General features: G+C 44.9%; 1 protein-coding gene across 1 annotated transcript in view; it reads left to right on the top strand.

The window, feature by feature from the left end:
- The first annotated feature begins 4,616 nt into the window (after positions 1-4,616).
- The window catches only part of mtnr1aa (melatonin receptor 1A a), an 81,105-nt gene continuing 64,677 nt past the window's right edge, over positions 4,617-21,044 (top strand). The window contains exon 1 of the mRNA XM_072463448.1: positions 4,617-4,813. Within this exon, the coding sequence (XP_072319549.1) occupies positions 4,624-4,813 (190 nt within the window). The 5' untranslated portion in view covers positions 4,617-4,623. The remainder of the gene's footprint in view (positions 4,814-21,044) is intronic.

Genomic DNA, 21,044 nt, shown 5'->3' with positions numbered 1-21,044 from the left:
TGTTACTCGAGCTACACGCCACAACTCTCTTGCAGTCATGTGTTTTTCATCCATAACATTTAAAGAATACGTATTATGCCAAATTGACATTTTTGAGCTTTTAATCACGTTCTAACTTTGTTCCTTTATCAAAAACATTCCTTTATAACAGATTCAGGGGATTTCTGCCATCAAATCACGATCATTGTGGGCTAAGACCAGGACGTCTGAGGCCACCTTAAACTCTGTGTAATTGATGCTCATTTGTCTTGTGTTAGTTCCATTGACCACTTAAAGGTGGAATGGACGATTTTTTTCAGCAATTTTTTTTATCATATTTCCTTGTGGCGTGGATAAATCATTTGTTCTGCCACGTATCAATCATAAAACGCACCTATCGCTCACCTGCAGCCGCGTGCGGTTCCTGCCCACGTTTCCGCGTGCCTAAGCGCATGGATCTATCATAATATAGTTCCCTCAGTGTACGGGGCAAAATGAAGACGGAGAAAGACAGTTCGAGCTGACGCAGAAGTGGACAGAAATCTACAGGAGACGAGCGATGTGATGCGATCCGTTGCGCTAATAAACAAACGTGTGTGTTGTATCAGTCCACACGGGGGAGTGGCATGCGCACTTCCGCCTGCGTTCTCAAATCGCCAAAAAATCGTCCATACTGCCTTTAAAATGAGAAACATAAAACAGTGGTGTTTGTTTTCTTTTGATTATGCAAGATTGATATTTTTTTTTGCTGATACTATACGTCACACAATTCTCTTTAGTCCTAAGACTATGGTGGTAGCAGAGTTGGAGGGGTTCAACAATATTTAGTGGAAAACAATTGCACGCAAAGTGAAAAAAACGAACATGTAAGGGTGAGTTTTGAATCCCAGTCTCCTGCGGGAGCAAACGCCTATCTTTTATCATTTCATTACACAAACTAGCGCTCTTTGCTTTTAAAATACTACCTGTGCCCTGTAATTCGAACTAATGTCTAATAATTAGAAATGTGAACAGAGTGTTAGCTACAAATGCTTGTTGAAACTTGGCACTGCTGTTTCGGAACAACCCGCAAACGTCCCTGATTCTCACAGGTTTATTCAGTGTGGTTTGAGCTCAGATCCATGTGTTTGAGGCTGTGTGGTCCTCAGAGCATGTGCAGAGCTCTAAAAGATGCTGCTGTCCGCTCTGGTTCTAAAAGCTCATGTTAGAGGGCGGAGCATGAACGAGCCTCTGAACACGCCCACAGACTGAGCAGCTGCAGGAGAAGAAGAACCAAGCTTCCTGCAGTAATGCCCAGCTGCCTGTAGAGGCACCATCATTTCCAGCTAAGCTTCAGCAGCAGAAGTGAGGTCGAAAACAAGCGTATTTGGATTATTCCGGACCAATGTAAATTATAGATTTTATTGGTGAATCACTGCTTGCCTTGATTGCCCTGACCGCACTCCACACCATGCATTTTGTGTAATATGTGTAAAAGCTTTGGATTATGATTTGAAGATAAAAACAATCATATCATAATTGCAATTGCTAATACATTCATAAAATGTGTATTGTGAGTCCCTGTAATCAATAATACATGACTACAGTGCTCATCTTTAGCAGATCATTCCAAGGGATTTGCGTTTTGTCTTTTCCTATGACGTGCTTCCTCTTAAAAAACAACATTGAGGCATAAACCTTCATACAAACCTGCCATTAGACGTCATGCTTGGCAAAAAGCACAAACAACAAGGCACAATATCCCCCGCAGATCCAGCCCTGCTTCTTACTCGTCACCGTGGGTTGGCACTGTGTTCTCTGCGCTGCTTCACCACTGGAATAACTGATTCTTAAAGCCTTCAATTATCCAACAGATAAGAGCTTGCCTGCTTGGGATGATGATCATCATTATGCTCAGATGGGTTTTCTATCATGCGCTGCAAGAGGAAAGGGATCCTCATTCACCATGACAATTATTGTTACCAAAACATCCAAACAGCTCCACAGACAGTTATCTATGTTCCACAATATTCCCGCCCCCACGATTTCTATAATAATTAAGGCTGTGTAATATTTGTGCTTGATTATGCACATATACAACTACTCATCAATGATAGCTAACTGTATTCCAGTACAGTTACTCTTTCTTTTGGTGGTAATCAGTATTGAATTACTTTCCTGAAATCAAAAGAATACAATCACACAATTTAAAGAAGAAAACAGTGCTCAAGGTTAATGATTTAATGCATTCAACTGAAAGTTTAATAACACATACTTTGCATTAAATGACACACATTACCTGGTGTAGAATTGTGTTTCATTCTCCCCTCCGTCTGTCAAACCACGATAACTGTTATTTTCTCGATCTGTGAAGTGGCTCTGAGAATCTTCTCTGCTGGTTTTAAGTCCGTAATTCATCACCAGACTCCTTTTGTGAACATCTGCAGCCTCTGGCAGTGTTTTGTGAAGTGAAGGATGAAATACCAACAAACTTTCAGATCCATGTTATCTGAGGATAAGAACAGCGTACAGCACAGACTGTAAACCTTAATCCAGTCTTTATTCTGACAGAACAGACTGTAAACTTTAAATCCAGTCTTTATTCAGACAGCACAGACTGTAAACTTTAATCCAGTCTTTATTCTGACAGAACAGACTGTAAACTTTAAATCCAGTCTTTATTCAGACAGCACAGACTGTAAACTTTAATCCAGTCTTTATTCTGACAGAACAGACTGTAAACTTTAATCCAGTCTTTATTCTGACAGAACAGACTGTAAACCTTAATCCAGTCTTTATTCTGACAGAACAGACTGTAAACTTTAATCCAGTCTTTATTCAGACAGCACAGACTGTAAACTTTAATCCAGTCTTTATTCTGACAGAACAGACTGTAAACTTTAAATCCAGTCTTTATTCAGACAGCACAGACTGTAAACTTTAATCCAGTCTTTATTCTGACAGAACAGACTGTAAACTTTAAATCCAGTCTTTATTCAGACAGCACAGACTGTAAACTTTAATCCAGTTTTTATTCTGACAGAACAGACTGTAAACCTTAATCCAGTCTTTATTCTGACAGAACAGACTGTAAACTTTAATCCAGTCTTTATTCTGACAGAACAGACTGTAAACTTTAATCCAGTCTTTATTCTGACAGAACAGACTGTAAACTTTAATCCAGTCTTTATTCTGACAGAACAGACTGTAAACTTTAATCCAGTCTTTATTCTGAATATTATTATTATTGGCACCACTACTTTCCACCTTCTACAATCATCCAAAAGTGCCTCTGGAGATGTTTGTGAGAAATAAACTTCATAATAAAACCATGTATGTACAGCATTTACTGATATTGACAATTAAAATGATATATCAATATGTCATATTGATAAAACTGTGTGGGCTAATTGACTCATGCCAATGTAATAAACAACTCAATTATGCAACAGTATTTTTGAAACGCATTTATGACCATTTCTCTATAAATTACTGTCTGTCTCTCTCGCTAATTTCATAGATTATTTATTTATTTATTATTACAATGACCAACACACATCTAAATAAAGATTTTGAATCGTTAAGAGCTGATGGTTAAATTATTCCCCAAATGAAATCCTAGATCATTGCAGAAATACATTTGTAACTGTATTAATGTGAGGCTTAACTCACTACAGTCTGTTTAGTGTCAGAATCACACGTTTCTGCTCAATCTAAAGCTTTGTCAATCCAGTCAAACGCTCAGGGTTTCTTTGAGCAAAACAAATCCATAAAGTACGATCACACGCAATGAGAATGGGAGTTTGGTGGTGCATGCTGGGACAGTGTGATGACATATGCAGGAGCTCTATAAGAAGAAGAAACAATGAAGAATCACAGTCAATAAAACAAGTTTCTTAAGCTTGACTTTACTTTATTTACCTTTACTTGATTCATCTTGCTGAATTCACAACTTCACCATCGGAATGATTTAAATTGCTAGTCCAATAATGCGCTTCATAACCTTTATTTACACACATATCGCGGGTATAGCACATGGATGTATTCTATTATAGCAGGCTTAACCACCCTCCACACATGTTCTCCTTAAGCCCCGCGCACGTGCCGAGATTTCCACCGAACTGACTCAAAACGTGAATGATTCTTGCAAATAATAATGAATGGGAAAGTGAACCCGAGCTAAGCCATGAATGAGAGAGAGAGAGAGAGAGAGAGAGAGGGGGGAGAAAGTAGGACGCGCTCCGGAGCTTATCATGCAATTCCCGCTCACCGCCGGCACGGGGCCGTGTTTCTCCCCGTAAATAAAAACGCGCTCCTGCCCGGGCCGCGCGGTCACACGCCGGGGAACGGGGTTTGGGGAAGTTGTCGCGCACACGCAGAAGAACACGCGCGCGTCTGGAGGAGGAGAAGAGGGGGAAAGTGAATGGCACAGCGGAGCGGGGGCGACACCGAGCAGCAGCAGCAGCAGCAGCAGCAGCACCGGGCATCGACGCGGCGGCGGTGCGGGCGGAGCGAGCGAAACACGCGCGCACCGGGGACGAGGAGGACGACGCGCGGCGAGAGGATGAGAGCCGTGGGGGGCAGCAGCGTCTCTCCGCCGGCGTCGACGTCCCACCCGAGGCTCCGCTGATCTATTTCTTGAAAAGTTCCGGGCGGTGGTGTACAATGGTTATAAATGGGTCTCACCTGAACAGCTCCGCGACTCCGCCAGACGCCGCCGACGCCGTCCTCAACCGGCCGCCTTGGGTTATCACAACTTTGGGCTGCTTTCTCATATTCACCATAGTTGTGGACATCCTGGGCAACCTGCTCGTCATCTTCTCCGTGTATCGCAACAAGAAGCTGAGGAACGCAGGTGAGCGCGAAAGATAAAACCTCGTCAGGGAAAACAAAACAAAACAAAAAACGCCAAAACTAGCGCGAAGTTTGTTAAAAGATGTGTTTTTTTACTCACAGCGGTTGGTTACGCTTGAAGAAATGGCTTTATCGGTGTTGTAGATGCGTTTTTAGACCTTTTTCTGCTCTAGCTCGACGCTCACTTTCCCGCGTCTGGAGGTTGTCAAAAGCGCGCGTGCCACTGTACTGTAAAAAAAACACGCACCAAAAAACAATAACATCAAAGGGAGTGCTAAAACCGCGCGAAAGGATATCATTGAGCTTATTTCTTCATTTGCACGTTTAATCTCTAGTTTTTCTCACACTCTGCTCGACGAGTGGACTTTACCCGCGTAAGTAGCGCTTGTAAACGGGTTTAAATCGACCTCGGCGGACTGGCCATAGCCTACTTTCCAAGCGGATATAATTTCCCTGACCCACAGCAAGTGCACGGGCAGCGAGGCTCATGGAGGAGGGAAAGCTGGAGCCAGGAGAGAGAGAACCACTATAGCAGTTATTGACGGGGAAAGCCCTCGCTCGGCTCTACTTATCCTAATGCTTCCCAGGCTTTTCCGCGATCCGCGCTACCCTCGCCGGGAGCTTAAATGCAGTCATCGTAATCACAACATATTACATTATTATTGCCAATTCAGTGATGGACGTTTGGATGACATGGGAGTTATGTGTGCGGTCTTTTTATTTATTATTATTGTTCCATCGAGCACTTCAGTGAATTGACAGTAGGTGAAAAAGTGCACTCCGGAGTATGACACGGTTTGATTAGTAATGAGATTGTGAAACGCGTGCGCCGTAAGTATAACGATGAAGATGGCGGATGAAGAACACCGGTTGAACTCAGGATGGTCAATGTCAAAAAATGTAAAAAGAAAACAAAAAACAACTTCAAATTCGATGACTTATTAGACTTTATTAGAATCAAAGAAGACGTCTTTCAAACTTTCCTGAACCAAAACAAACACGTTGACACTAATTGTTGCCATTCAACGCAAAAAAAAAAAGTTAACTCAAGTGTGAATTCAGCTGAAAGTTTACTGACAAAGGAGTAACAGTTGACCTCTCGCTTAAAAAGACTCCGCTGCATGAAAGAAAGCGTATCATTGACGATTAGAAGTCACTTAATCTTGATCGCGATTAGAATGCGAGTTATTCCTGCAGCAGAAGCAATCTTGATACCAACTCGTCTTCTCCGTGCCTGCACAAAGTTGCTGGACATGTTTTTAGATGCAGTCAAGTCGAATATGAAGTCAAACTGTTGTGTCGACACTAACAATTAGGAATTGTGTAAAATTATCGGGCATCGTTCATTGTCAAAAAGGAAATGATTATGTATATAGCCTAGTCAATATTTTTGTTTTAATGGTAAAGTTTGGAATTGGCTGTCGACATCGGTTGTTCGTGGATGTTTTAACGCTACAAAATGTATCCAGCTCACGTTCAGTGTGTTTATTTGCGCTGCAGGCAAGACAAATAACTTGTGTGCAAAGCATTTCCTGACGTCCAAAAAGATTATTCGCTTAAAGTAAATGAATTGTCTTTTATCGTCGTTGTCGTAAATGAGAATTGGTTCTCAATCACAAATAAAGGTTACATTACCACATCTAATTAAAAAAAAGTAATTATTCTTGTGCAAAAGTGTGATTGAATGGCAGAAGCTTTTTTGTTAGCAATTATAAGTACAACTCTTTAGGGCTATTACTACATTCCTTGATGTCCCTGATCCTTTCTTTGTCCCATGAGTGATCAGAATGGTTCGAGGTTATGCTGCGTTTATACCAAATGCAAGTCGGATGCGGTTTCGGGTTGAGTGCGCTTGTCACGCTGACCCCGAAGTGCGGGTCTGCGGAAAGAAGCGGCAAGGGAGTCCATTTTTCTCTGACACCGCAGCGATCTGGAGCGGTTTCCGGTTATTAGACGAGTACATCGCCGCGTTGTCGCATGAACCTGAGCTGGTTCTACTCAAACAGCATTGAGGCGTGAAAGCACACTCGCAGTGCGTTTAGAATAGTGGTCGTGCAATGAATACGTGATGAAATTAACTTGAACTTGCATCTTTTGAGTAAAAGCATAGACATTATCATAAACATCATAGGCATTATCTTAGACATCATAGGCATTATCATAGACATTATCATAAACATTACCATAAACATTATCATAAACATTATCATAGACATTATCATAAACATTATCATAAACATCATAGGCATTATCATAAACATGATCATAGGCATTATCATATACATTATCATAAACATTATCATATACATTATCATAAACATTATCATAGACATTATCATATACATCATAAGCATTATCATAGACATTATCATAGACATTATCATAAACATCATAAGCATTATCATAGACATTATCATAGACATTATCATAAACATCATAAGCATTATCATAGACATTATCATAGACATTATCATAAACATCATAAGCATTATCATAGACATTATCATAGACATTATCATAGACATTATCATAGACATTATCATAGACATTGTCATAAACATCATAAGCATTATCATAGACATTATCATAGACATTATCATAGACATTATCATATACATTATCATAAACATTATCATATACATTATCATAAACATTATCATAGACATTATCATATACATCATAAGCATTATCATAGACATTATCATAGACATTATCATAAACATCATAAGCATTATCATAGACATTATCATAGACATTATCATAAACATCATAAGCATTATCATAGACATTATCATAGACATTATCATAAACATCATAAGCATTATCATAAACATTATCATAGACATTATCATATACATCATAAGCATTATCATAGACATTATCATAGACATTATCATAAACATCATAAGCATTATCATAGACATTATCATAGACATTATCATAAACATCATAAGCATTATCATAGACATTATCATAGACATTATCATAAACATCATAAGCATTATCATAGACATTATCATAGACATTATCATAAACATCATAAGCATTATCATAGACATTATCATAGACATTATCATAGACATTATCATAAACATTATCATAGACATACAGGGATTTCTTTCCTTTTTCCTAGTCCACATCTGAGAGAAAATGGGGCGACATGACTGGCCAAGTTGGACAATTTTTTTTCAAAATGCATGATTTGATGGAAAATAGACTTTAAAACCCCTGCGACGAGCTGGCCCCTGTCCAGAGTGTGCCCCGCCTAAGGCCCAAAGTCACTGGGATAGGCTCCAGTCACCCGCGACCCCTAACAGGAACAAGAAGTAGAAAATTAATAATTAGTAGACTTTAAAAACACACGATAAAGCTCTTTATGTCATTCAATTCCTTCAGTGGAATAGATCCGAACAAGACAAGAGGCGAGATAAATTAAGGAAATCTTTGAAGTTGTTCCATTAATTACGACTAATTACATGGAAGCAGGTCAGAAAACAGCGTAGAATTCATCTAGTGTGTATTTAACATATACTCAAGGCTGCATTGTTTGGATATGCTTGAGAAGTGCTTAATGGGAGTTCTGTCGGACCACGCCACGCTATTTCTAACAAGCCTATTTCCATTATCCGAGCCGGTTTGAGGATCAATACTTGTGACGTTTCGACTCGGATCCATGACTTTTGGACACTTCTTTCCATTCAAGCGCCGAAGCGGTACGTGCGTAACTCGAAGCTGTTTCAATAAACCCAATGAAAGATTGTAAATTGGCAGACGTATTGATTGACATCGTTCGTATTTGGTCGGAATGCGATGCCCTTTGGTCGGTTTGTTTTAGCAGACTTGCTGAGTGGGAATTTGACACGTGTTTAAAAGTTGAAATTTTGCTCGGAATCCGTAGACGGTTAACGATTCAGGAGTGTATTTCAGCAAGAACATTTGGATTGTCGGCTAGATCGGGTGACTATAATAACACGACTCGCAGTTGTTTCGGCATCCCAAAGGTACAAAGTTGTATCGCTGGAATCATTTCTCAATAAAAAAAGAGTGCCAGGCTTGATGATGAAACATATTGCGATGTTATTTTGTACAACGTATAAGCCAGTGCAATAACATGAAGCAGGTTGTGAAGCGTGCACCACATGGTCGGCGGTCAGAGCAGCAAGTCAATGTAATTACACTTTATAACATTGAATTGATGTCTTCGGTCACAGTGGCATTTTATGAAGATTGACCGGGTCAGATTAAAAGTACATTATGTACGTAACATGAAATAATATTGTTGGTTTGCTTCTTTGTATTGATAATCTTTGTCAAATATGTAGAATGGACAAAAGAAGATGTAGAATGGACGAAAGAATGTAGGTCTTGTATCAAGGCAACTACAGGGGAATTTATAGTTTCAAACTTCTCCAGTTGTTTACTCACATAAATGTAAGAAAAAATAGTATTACAAGTTTTTCATCATGTGAGGTTTTCATATAGACATAAGGCATTTCATGTGTAAAAATTGACAAAATGGAATCTATCTTCTGAATCTATTTATTTCAATCTGACAAATTGACAAAGACAGGTTTACATTTCTCGGTTTATTTTGTTGACATTAGATACAAAAAATGTACAGAGGAGATTTTGGAAATCTAAACTCGATACGACTGAAAATGTCTAAATTTGCCTAATTTTTGGACGTAGAATTAGATATCAACAAATCCTTCAGAGCTTTTCGTCAAAATCACGTTTAGTACAAGTTTTGAACGTTTGGTGTGTATAGGTGCTACTTTAAGGGCAGATTTTTATGCGTTTGAATTGGATTACATGAACTATTTAAAACAATGAAAAATGAAAATAATAATAACCTCTTAATAATTATATGTGGAATATTTTGATCTTATCACAGTCTCTTGGAAAAAAAATATATATATCGATACCTCTGGGAATTTACACTATCCTGTGATTAGTTAAAAACACCTGTCACTCAGACAAAGGGCTGAATAAGACTACAAGTGGGTGTGGCAAGAGTAGAGGTCTGAACCTTTTGGTCATCCTCAGTACATCGTTTAACCGTTTCGTCCAACTTTTTGCAGTACCGTCCTACAGAGGCGGAGCCAGACATTCTAAACATCCGGGGCTTAGCCCAAAAAGAAAGGGAGGGGTTCATTCTGGCCAATATGATGTGGTTTTAGTGCAGTTACAGACAGTAACACTCCAAAGGCAAATACAGCCTTTTGCCTTCTGAGAGAGCTCCTCCCTCCAAAAAACGTTGAACAGAACAGCACAGGTGACATTTAGTTATTCAAGAAATTGTACATCTTGGTGTTCTTTAAAACAATCAGTGACAAAACAAATATGAAAAACATGCCCCTGACAGGGCTCGAACTCACAGCACTAATGTCCACAGACTGATGCTCTGCTGTCAAGGCTCGTCAGCCTGGAAAATTGAGGCCAATCTTACCTTTACCAAACACCTTCCTCAGTGAGCTGTTTGTCCTGTAGTTTCTCTGCTTTAGTTTTGTAGATAAGATAATCCTTTAACGTCCACACAAGGGGAAATTTCGTTGTTACAACGCAGTAGAACAGGAGGAAAGGACAGATTATAGGAAGTTTAAAAAAACAAACACTCTTAATAGAACTCTTGGGAAATAAAATAAAATAGATAAATAAAAAAAAAGATAAAGATAAAAATAAGATAATAATAATAAAATAATGATAATAGAATAAAATAAATAAAACCTGAGCCACTGCTACACCGACAACCACAATGAATCCATGGTTTGAACGATCATGTGCTGTTGTTGTTTATATTTATTTCTACGTTAGATAAACTTTGTTTTTCAGCACATGTTCTGAATGTCTCTTTTTTCCAGTCGATCTGCTCTTGTGTCCTTCACTTTTTGCAAAACCTCAGTTAAATGATAGAAAAGGCCAAATTGGTCAGATTGCATGACGTACTGTAAACACCGCCCACTTTCTACGCTCCCGCCCACTTTCTACATGCAGCCAATCATACATCAGTTCAACAAAACTAACCAATGAAACGGGTAATGAGCATTGAAGCCACTGCTGCGGTCCCATGCGTCTCAACCCAACGCTCTACCTGTTACGCTAACCACTTAGTGATGTCATAGTGCAACGTTAAAAGATCCGGGGCTCAAGCCCCAAAGCCAGGGCCTGGCTCCACCCATGCCGTCCTATTACAGTCTCTTGGAAAATTAAAAAATATATCGATACCTCTGGGAGTTTACACTAACCTGTGATTGGTTAAAAACACCTGTCACTCAGTCAAGGGGCTGAATAAGACTACAAGTGGGTGGGGCAAGAGTAGAGGTCTGAATGTGGGAACCTTTTGGTCATCCTCAGTACATCGTTCAACAGTTTTGTCCATCTGTTTGCCCTCTGCTGGCGCATGGAATGGCCAATGAGCTCGCAAGCGTGAAGCTCCGCGCCACATGATGAGCGGTCGGGGGCTTGGCGGGGCCGCTGTGAAATCAGCCCCGGAGCCAATAAATCATCTCCAGTGTATCTGTTGGTTTGGAGATAAAAACCTTCGCCGAATTAACTCAGAAGAAGCGCGGGGATGGCCGTACCCGGTTAATTCAGACCCGCTCGCACTGATACGATTTGGACGGGCGGCCCTCGTCGCTCTCATCACGCACGGGGACAAGGAAGTGATTGGAAATGCCCGAAAAGTGGTTAACATTGAATTTTAAGTGCGGCAGCGGAGTGGGAAATGGGAGTTTGTTAAGTCGGCGATGGGTGTCAGCAGTCTTCATTGGCAAAGGCTGATCTGGCGCCGGCCCCCCCTCCCCCACTCATCATGGGCTGTCAGCTTCACTTGAAGAGCGTTCTTTGTCACAGGGATGTCCCCGTCCACTGTTTAGGCATAAATCATACTCTGGGCCTGTGCTATTCTTCTTAAACTACTTTATACTTAAACTTGGAATGAGAGCTGTCGGTGTAATCCCTCATTCGTCCAGGCGTGTTCCATAGTAGAAAAAGCTTCAGTTGTTACAACTGAAGCTTTTTCTACTATGGAATGAGAGAGTTTTACATTTATTTGAAAAATGTGGTGCAATCTGCATAAGTCTGTTTACATGTCTCAGCACGTAATTTTAACTTAAAGGAGACATATTATGTACTTAGTTTGAGTATTGAACTACAACATAGCACATACTCCTTTTATATTCTTCGTTAATATTGATCTAAAACAGCTTGATAATAGAAACAGGTCCATTGACAAAAGTGCACAACTGATCAGACTCATTTTGATCATTACGATGCATTTCAACAACTTTTTGGTTGTCATGTTTGAACTGCTTCAATCCACAGCTTTGCCTGCTCAGATATCAGTGCTTTAAAACAGGGCCGCTGGTAGCCATTTGGGTGCCCAAAGCAGAAGTGTTCTGTGGTGCCCCGAGGCCCCCAGCCCCCTTCAAACATGTTAAAAATATGTTGGGGTTTGACAACTTAAAGGTGACTATTTCTGAAGCATTTCCGCTTATCCGGGACCGGATCACCGGGGCAGCAGTGTAAAATATATATATTTATTTATTATGAGGGCCCTAAATGTTCCTGCTCCGCCCCTCCTCTTCTCCTGCTCCGCCCCTGCCCTTCTCCTTCTTCTGCTCTTCTACAGAACAGAATGAGGCTTTAAGAAACCACAACAGGCTGCAAACTATTGAATCTTTCTGTTGCAATTATAAAAACATGATTTAGACATTAAATGTCTTGTGAGAAGTTGAACTGCTTTGGCTTTGCTTGGTGCACCAGCTCGACACACATCATGTTTCATTCGCTCTTTTTACAGTTTGATTAAATTGAATATGAAGCCAGAGAGAGAGAGAGCACAAGTTACTCAAGTGCCAGAGTTAGATTTCCAGCGATAAAGAACTAAAGACAAAGCAGGCCTACTATAGGCTCCATGTTTATTTTAATGTGTAGCTTCTGCCCAATAAGCTATTGCCTTTCCACCCAAACTGCCTGGTGAAGCTGGTGGGGCCCCTTGGAGCACCTGATGCCCTACGCACTGCCCGATATGTGTGTAATGAAGTGGCGGCACTGTTTTATAACTTTTACTTGTTTTTCATTCATTTATTGTTTTTAAAGGCAGTGCGTCTGTTTAATACAGAACTACCGTATTTTCCGGAGTACAAGTCGCACCAGCCAAAAAATGCATAATAGAGAAGAAAAAAACATATATAAATTGCACTGGAGTATGAAATGCGGTTACAAGTGTGAAAATAACAAACAATATCACATATAAGTCGCTCCGGAGTATAAGTATAAGTATATATGTATAAATGTAAGTAAAAGTCGCACCCCGGCCAAAGCTACGCGACTTATAGTCCGGAAAATACGGTAGTTAATTTGACACTGTTTGTAGCTGTATTCTTCTCTCTCTCACGTAATTATTCAACGCAATGAGTTTATAAGCACTTGTCGCATTTTTCCGAGGCCAGTTGTCATGGCAAAGCTCACAACAACTAGCATGCTAAAAGTACACGTCCTGGTTTTCGGAGAAAATTTGTTGTTTTTTGCTCAGCTTCAAAAAAATCGGATACAGCCTCAAATAGTAGGTCAAAGTTATCATTGTTGCCACTTTGCCGTCTCTCCAAACCAAGCATTTATATGTCAGGCGAAAAGTACCAGGACCCCAGGAGTGGTCAGGTCCGCTATGTCGGAAAAGAGAGTGCACTTTGAAGGGCGATGACGGTAGCTCACCTCCTGCAGAAGCGACATGATAAGAGCGAGCGGGAGGATCTGACACATGCAAGAAGTCCCGCCTCTCCAGTCCTGGCCCCGCTCCAAGCACAGTGCTATTCCCCCATTGTCAGTGCTGCTGGTATAATGAACATTTTATAGCATTAGCGCAGATTAAGTGGCATTTGCGCGTGTCTTCAATTAAAGCGGATATTTTAGGTTTTCTAAGTATCGTGCAGCTTTGTCGTTCGAAGCGGAAATTGGCTCGGAAGCGCTAATAGCAAACATGAATGTGGAAAGAAAACAAACAGCGAGGGTTTTTCACAGTAATTGTTGATTTAACTGCTTCCTGTTTTAATTGTAATCGAGGAAAGCCCGGATAAAGACTGGTTTTGTGAGAAACTGTTATCTTCCTGGGCTTTTATTAAGTGGCTTATGAAAGTCCTGTATGGGGAATTGGAATAGACGAAGACTTCAGATACCAAAGTCAAACTCTGCATGCAGCAAAAAGTGATTTCCAACGAATAACTCGATTTTGATGGGCCGTAATCGTGGTTTGACTCATCGTTTCGCTTGAGTTGATTGTACTACAAAGACTTAGTGGCGGGAGTTAAGGCAAAAACAAAACATGGCTAAACACAGTAGCTGCCAGCATTCGATTTGTTTTGCGCTCTATAGTGATGGGAATGTCTTGAAACGATCGTATAAAAAAATCCCCTGAACGTGGTGATAAAGAGATGGTCCGGCTTGGAGTTGCATAATAACGATAAGGATAAGGCCAAACAAGAATTTATTCATTTTTTTGTATCCATTCATTTATGTAATTCAATATCATGCAACATATTAGATGCTCGTGTTGGGCGATGCTGACAAAAATGAGTAGACAGCCATCATCAGACAGCCGGAGCAGCCAATCAGCGCTCAGGGGAGGGCACAGAGCAGAGGGCGCGCTGCTGAACTACAGCGGCCGCCGCCCAAAAAGTCGTGCGGCCCAAAAGTCGTGCGGCCCACCTGGAAACGTCCCGACTCTCCCGATTAGCCAAGCGCGCCTTTGCTTCCGCCGTGGACAAAGAGTCGAATTGCAAGATGGCAACATTAGCCTCAAATTATCTTTGCAAACACAGACGAAAATTAGAACGCTACGTCCCCCAGTGTGAGGCCTTTGATTTAAAAATACACTAGCAAAACTTTTAGACCCCGGCAGGCGAGACGACGGCTTTGTTTTTTTTTCTTCTGAAGTCCATTAAACCTCAGCAGCAGCAGCAGCAGGGTTTGTTTGGTGCCTGAATAATGAATCGGCAGCCGCTGTATCTCGAGGCTGTGTCGGGTGATGCCAGTCAGGACCCCCGCTGCGGCCCTTTCGGCTCCCCCCCGACTAAACTCTCGCCCACTGCGACTAATGGTGTGCTGTTCCGAGCCTTATCTTCCCCCGACTCGCCTCTGCTCACCCAGCGCGCTCTGTGCTGCTGCCAGGTGGGCGCCGTCTGCATCTCGGCATGGCGAAAGGCAAAGCTGTGTGTGTGTGTGTGTGTGTTTGTGCGTCTGTGTGTGTGTCAACCGTCTTAGTTAGGCGTTTGCGGGGCAGATGTGAGCGGCGCCGTTTGGGAACTGTTTGCCCCAGTTTACTTTACAAAATCCAAATCAGTGATGTTGCTTCGAAGCCAAGATCACTAAAGACAATACCTGGATGGGAATGTAACTGTTAACTACTAGCAATTAGCTATAAAATATGTTTTTAAGACATATAATACACATATAAGACCATTTAGCCCTGGTTTAAAGCCGCAGTATCTACATTTCAAACTTTTTAAATCAGGCCTAACCGCGTACAAGCTCTCACAGACCCTTTGGCCCGTCGCTAGTATTCATACGCTTGATTTTCATGGCCACCAGCACCAATTTAGAACAGCTTCCTCTGAAGGGTGGACCACTCATGCACAGCCATCAGCTCTCAGCGACGCACACAGATCTTTTTCTTTTATGTTGATAAAATGATGAGTTGATTTTGATGACAGTGCTGCTTTTACACTACACTTCATGCACAGATTTGTTTTAACCAAATTACAATTTTCCAAACTATTCGCACCTTTTTCATAGTTTTGGCTGGGATGCGACTTATACTTATATTTATACTTATATACTTATACTCCGGTGCAACTTTAGATATTATTTGTTATTTTCACTCTTGCAACCGCATTTCATACTCCTGTGTGACTTATATATGTTTTTGTCTTCTCTATTATGCATTTTTTGGCTGGTGCGACTTATACTCCACACGTTTCCTACCCTGCAACTCTGGACTGGACGTGAAAACAAAGAGTATAATCCCTTTCCTTATGGCTTTTTATATTAAGGACGCACCAATAGCAACACTTGTATCTCATGTTGTATTTCATCCTGACCAGTTTTCTCCATCGGTTCCAGCTAGGGATGCAGACCTAAACCCACGTTCAGGTTCAAGTCCGGATTCGACTCCAGAGGTTTAGGTTCAGGTCGGGACCTAATGAGTCCGGACCTGAACCATGCCATATTTACATAATGTTACAACAGCGTAACACAAGCTACTTGGCTAAATTAAGTTGAAGACACTTGAACAAGGACGACTATCAAACACAAGGCTTAACTGCAGATTGAAATAAACTCAACTTGTCTGCTTTATTCACTGTTTTTAACAGAAGTTACAACTTACAAATCACAAGCTAAGACTCAACTCAACAACAAGAGCATGTTGAGTATTGTTGACAGGGTCAGTCGGGGTCAAGGGTCAAAGCAGCTGTTTCATCTGATACAATGTTTTGCCTTTAGACACATTTCCACTCTTTAATGTTCAGATCCATTGGCATCAAAAGTCAGGTAAAAACCTTCAAACAGACAAAACACCAGTGTAAATAATTAAGTCACAGTGTAAAATAACAGAGTTACAAAAACTAGCATGAAAGTCAACTTGAATAACTATAAAGCATCAACTTGAATATGAAAATATTTTACACAACACATCAAAATAATACATCATATTAGCAGCATTAAACACCAGACCATATTTAACAACTGTAGAATACAAATACAAAATACTATTACAAAATATAAACTCCAATTAATGAATGCAGCAATTAAGCAATATTACTTTGACTTTACTTTGTATTTACTTAATGCCAAATACATCACACCACAACATAACACTTAAGTTATTTCATTCATATTGACACCAGACCAAAGACCCAGACAAGAGCCCACGCTGACCCCGCCCCTTTAACACGCTGACCCCGCCCCTTTAACATGCGGCCACGCCCGCAGTATATTAACCATCACAACATCGCACAAAGGCCACAGCTTAAAACAGTTTAAATAAAGCCAGCAATCTTACCGGCTTCAATGTTCACATGTGGATACACGGTTCCGCGCAGCTCGACACGTACGAGGCGCTCCTGTCTCACACGTACGAGGCGCTCCTGTCTCACACGTACGAGGCGCTCCTGTCTCTCACACGTACGAGGCGCTCCCGTCTCACACGTACGAGGCGCTCCTGTCTCACACGTACGAGGCGCTCCTGTCTCACACGTACGAGGCGCTCCTGTCTCACACGTACGAGGCGCTCTTGTCTCACACGTACGAGGCGCTCCTGTCTCACACGTACGAGGCGCTCCTGTCTCACACGTACGAGGCGCTCCTGTCTCACACGTACGAGGCGCTCCTGTCTCACACGTACGAGGCGCTCCCGTCTCACACGTACGAGGCGCTCCTGTCTCACACGTACGAGGCGCTCCTGTCTCACACGTACGAGGCGCTCCTGTCTCACACGTACGAGGCGCTCCTGTCTCACACGTACGAGGCGCTCCTGTCTCACACGTACGAGGCGCTCCTGTCTCACACGTACGAGGCGCTCCTGTCTCACACGTACGAGGCGCTCCTGTCTCACACGTACGAGGCGCTCCTGTCTCACACACGTACGAGGCGCTCCTGTCTCACACGTACGAGGCGCTCCCGTCTCACATGTACGAGGCGCTCCTGTCTCACACGTACGAGGCGCTCCTGTCTCACACGTACGAGGCGCTCCTGTCTCACACGTACGAGGCGCTCCTGTCTCACACGTACGAGGCGCTCCTGTCTCACACGTACGAGGCGCTCCTGTCTCACACACGTACGAGGCGCTCCTGTCTCACACGTACGAGGCGCTCCCATCTCACATGTACGAGGCGCTCCTGTCTCACACGTACGAGGCGCTCCTGTCTCACACGTACGAGGCGCTCCTGTCTCACACACGTACGAGGCGCTCCTGTCTCACACGTACGAGGCGCTCCTGTCTCACACGTACGAGGCGCTCCCGTCTCACACGTACGAGGCGCTCCTGTCTCACACGTACGAGGCGCTCCCGTCTCACATGTACGAGGCGCTCCCGTCTCACACGTACGAGGCACTCCTGTCTCACACACGTACGAGGCGCTCCTGTCTCACACGTACGAGGCGCTCCCGTCTCACATGTACGAGGCGCTCCTGTCTCACACGTACGAGGCGCTCCTGTCTCACACGTACGAGGCGCTCCTGTCTCACTCGTACGAGGCGCTCCTGTCTCACACACGTACGAGGCGCTCCTGTCTCACACGTACGAGGCGCTCCCGTCTCACATGTACGAGGCGCTCCTGTCTCACACGTACGAGGCGCTCCTGTCTCACACGTACGAGGCGCTCCTGTCTCACACGTACGAGGCGCTCCTGTCTCACACATGTACGAGGCGCTCCTGTCTCACACGTACGAGGCGCTCCTGTCTCACACGTACGAGGCGCTCCTGTCTCACACGTACGAGGCGCTCCTGTCTCTCACACGTACGAGGCGCTCCTGTCTCACACGTACGAAGCGCTCCTGTCTCACACACGTACGAGGCGCTCCTGTCTCACACGTACGAGGCGCTCCCGTCTCACATGTACGAGGCGCTCCTGTCTCACACGTACGAGGCGCTCCTGTCTCACACGTACGAGGCGCTCCTGTCTCACACGTACGAGGCGCTCCTGTCTCACACGTACGAGGCGCTCCTGTCTCACACATGTACGAGGCGCTCCTGTCTCACACGTACGAGGCGCTCCTGTCTCACACGTACGAGGCGCTCCTGTCTCACACGTACGAGGTGCTCCTGTCTCTCACACGTACGAGGCGCTCCTGTCTCACACACGTACGAGGCGCTCCTGTCTCACACACGTACGAGGCGCTCCTGTCTCACACGTACGAGGCGCTCCTGTCTCTCACACGTACGAGGCGCTCCTGTCTCACACACTTACGAGGCGCTCCTGTCTCACACGTACGAGGCGCTCCTGTCTCACACATACGAGGCGCTCCTGTCTGACACGTACGAGGCGCTCCTGTCTCACATGTACGAGGCGCTCCTGTCTCACATGTACGAGGCGCTCCTGTCTGACACGTACGAGGCGCTCCTGTCTCTCACACGTACGAGGCGCTCCTGTCTCTCACACGTACGAGGCGCTCCTGTCTCTCACATGTACGAGGCGCTCCTGTCTCTCACATGTACGAGGCGCTCCTGTCTCACACGTAAGAGGCGCTCCTGTCTCACACGTACGAGGCGCTCCTGTCTCACACGTACGAGGCGCTCCTGTCTCTCACACGTACGAGGCGCTCCTGTCTCTCACACGTACGAGGCGCTCCTGTCTCACACGTACGAGGCGCTCCTGTCTCACACACGTACGAGGCGCTCCTGTCTCACACGTACGAGGCGCTCCTGTCTCACACGTACGAGGCGCTCCTGTCTCACACGTACGAGGCGCTCCCGTCTCACATGTACGAGGCGCTCCTGTCTCACACGTACGAGGCGCTCCTGTCTCACACGTACGAGGCGCTCCTGTCTCACACGTACGAGGCGCTCCTGTCTCACACGTACGAGGCGCTCCTGTCTCACACGTACGAGGCGCTCCTGTCTCACACAAGTACGAGGCGCTCCTGTCTCACACGTACGAGGCGCTCCCGTCTCACATGTACGAGGCGCTCCTGTCTCACACGTACGAGGCGCTCCTGTCTCACACGTACGAGGCGCTCCTGTCTCACACGTACGAGGCGCTCCTGTCTCACACATGTACGAGGCGCTCCTGTCTCACACGTACGAGGCGCTCCTGTCTCACACGTACGAGGCGCTCCTGTCTCACACGTACGAGGCGCTCCTGTCTCTCACACGTACGAGGCGCTCCTGTCTCACACGTACGCGGCGCTCCTGTCTCACACACGTACGAGGCGCTCCTGTCTCACACGTACGAGGCGCTCCCGTCTCACACGTACGAGGCGCTCCTGTCTCACACGTACGAGGCGCTCCTGTCTCACACGTACGAGGCGCTCCTGTCTCACACGTACGAGGCGCTCCTGTCTCACACGTACGAGGCGCTCCTGTCTCACACATGTACGAGGCGCTCCTGTCTCACACGTACGAGGCGCTCCTGTCTCACACGTACGAGGCGCTCCTGTCTCACACGTACGAGGCGCTCCTGTCTCTCACACGTACGAGGCGCTCCTGTCTCACACGTACGAGGCGCTCCTGTCTCACACACGTACGAGGCGCTCCTGTCTCACACGTACGAGGCGCTCCTGTCTCTCACACGTACGAGGCGCTCCTGTCTCACACACTTACGAGGCGCTCCTGTCTCACACGTACGAGGCGCTCCTGTCTCACACATGTACGAGGCGCTCCTGTCTCACACGTACGAGGCGCTCCTGTCTCACACGTACGAGGCGCTCCTGTCTCACACGTACGAGGCGCTCCTGTCACTCACACGTACGAGGCGCTCCTGTCTCACACACGTACGAGGCGCTCCTGTCTCACACGTACGAGGCGCTCCTGTCTCACACGTACGAGGCGCTCCTGTCTCACACATGTACGAGGCGCTCCTGTCTCACACGTACGAGGCGCTCCTGTCTCACACACGTACGAGTCGCTCCTGTCTCACAAGTACGAGGCGCTCCTGTCTCACACGTACGAGGCGCTCCTGTCTCACACGTACGAGGCGCTCCTGTCTCACACGTACGAGGCGCTCCTGTCTCACACGTACGAGGCGCTCCTGTCTCACACGTACGAGGCGCTCCTGTCTGACACGTACGAGGCGCTCCTGTCTCACATGTACGAGGCGCTCCTGTCTGACACGTACGAGGCGCTCCTGTCTCTCACACGTACGAGGCGCTCCTGTCTCTCACATGTACGAGGCGCTCCTGTCTCTCACATGTACGAGGCGCTCCTGTCTCACACGTAAGAGGCGCTCCTTTCTCACACGTACGAGGCGCTCCTGTCTCACACGTACGAGGCGCTCCTGTCTCTCACACGTACGAGGCGCTCCTGTCTCTCACACGTACGAGGCGCTCCTGTCTCACACGTACGAGGCGCTCCTGTCTCACACGTACGAGGCGCTCCTGTCTCACACACGTACGAGGCGCTCCTGTCTCACACGTACGAGGCGCTCCTGTCTCACACGTACGAGGCGCTCCTGTCTCACACGTACGAGGCGCTCCTGTCTCACACACGTACGAGGCGCTCCTGTCTCACACGTACGAGG

The sequence above is a fragment of the Eucyclogobius newberryi genome, unplaced genomic scaffold (genome assembly GCF_026437365.1).
Source record: "Eucyclogobius newberryi isolate DKJ021-1_F unplaced genomic scaffold, fEucNew1.0.hap1 SCAF_4, whole genome shotgun sequence".
NCBI classification, from domain to species: domain Eukaryota; kingdom Metazoa; phylum Chordata; class Actinopteri; order Gobiiformes; family Gobiidae; genus Eucyclogobius; species Eucyclogobius newberryi.
Note: the sequence above shows the minus strand (reverse complement) of the source record. Positions and strands in the feature narration are given on the sequence as shown.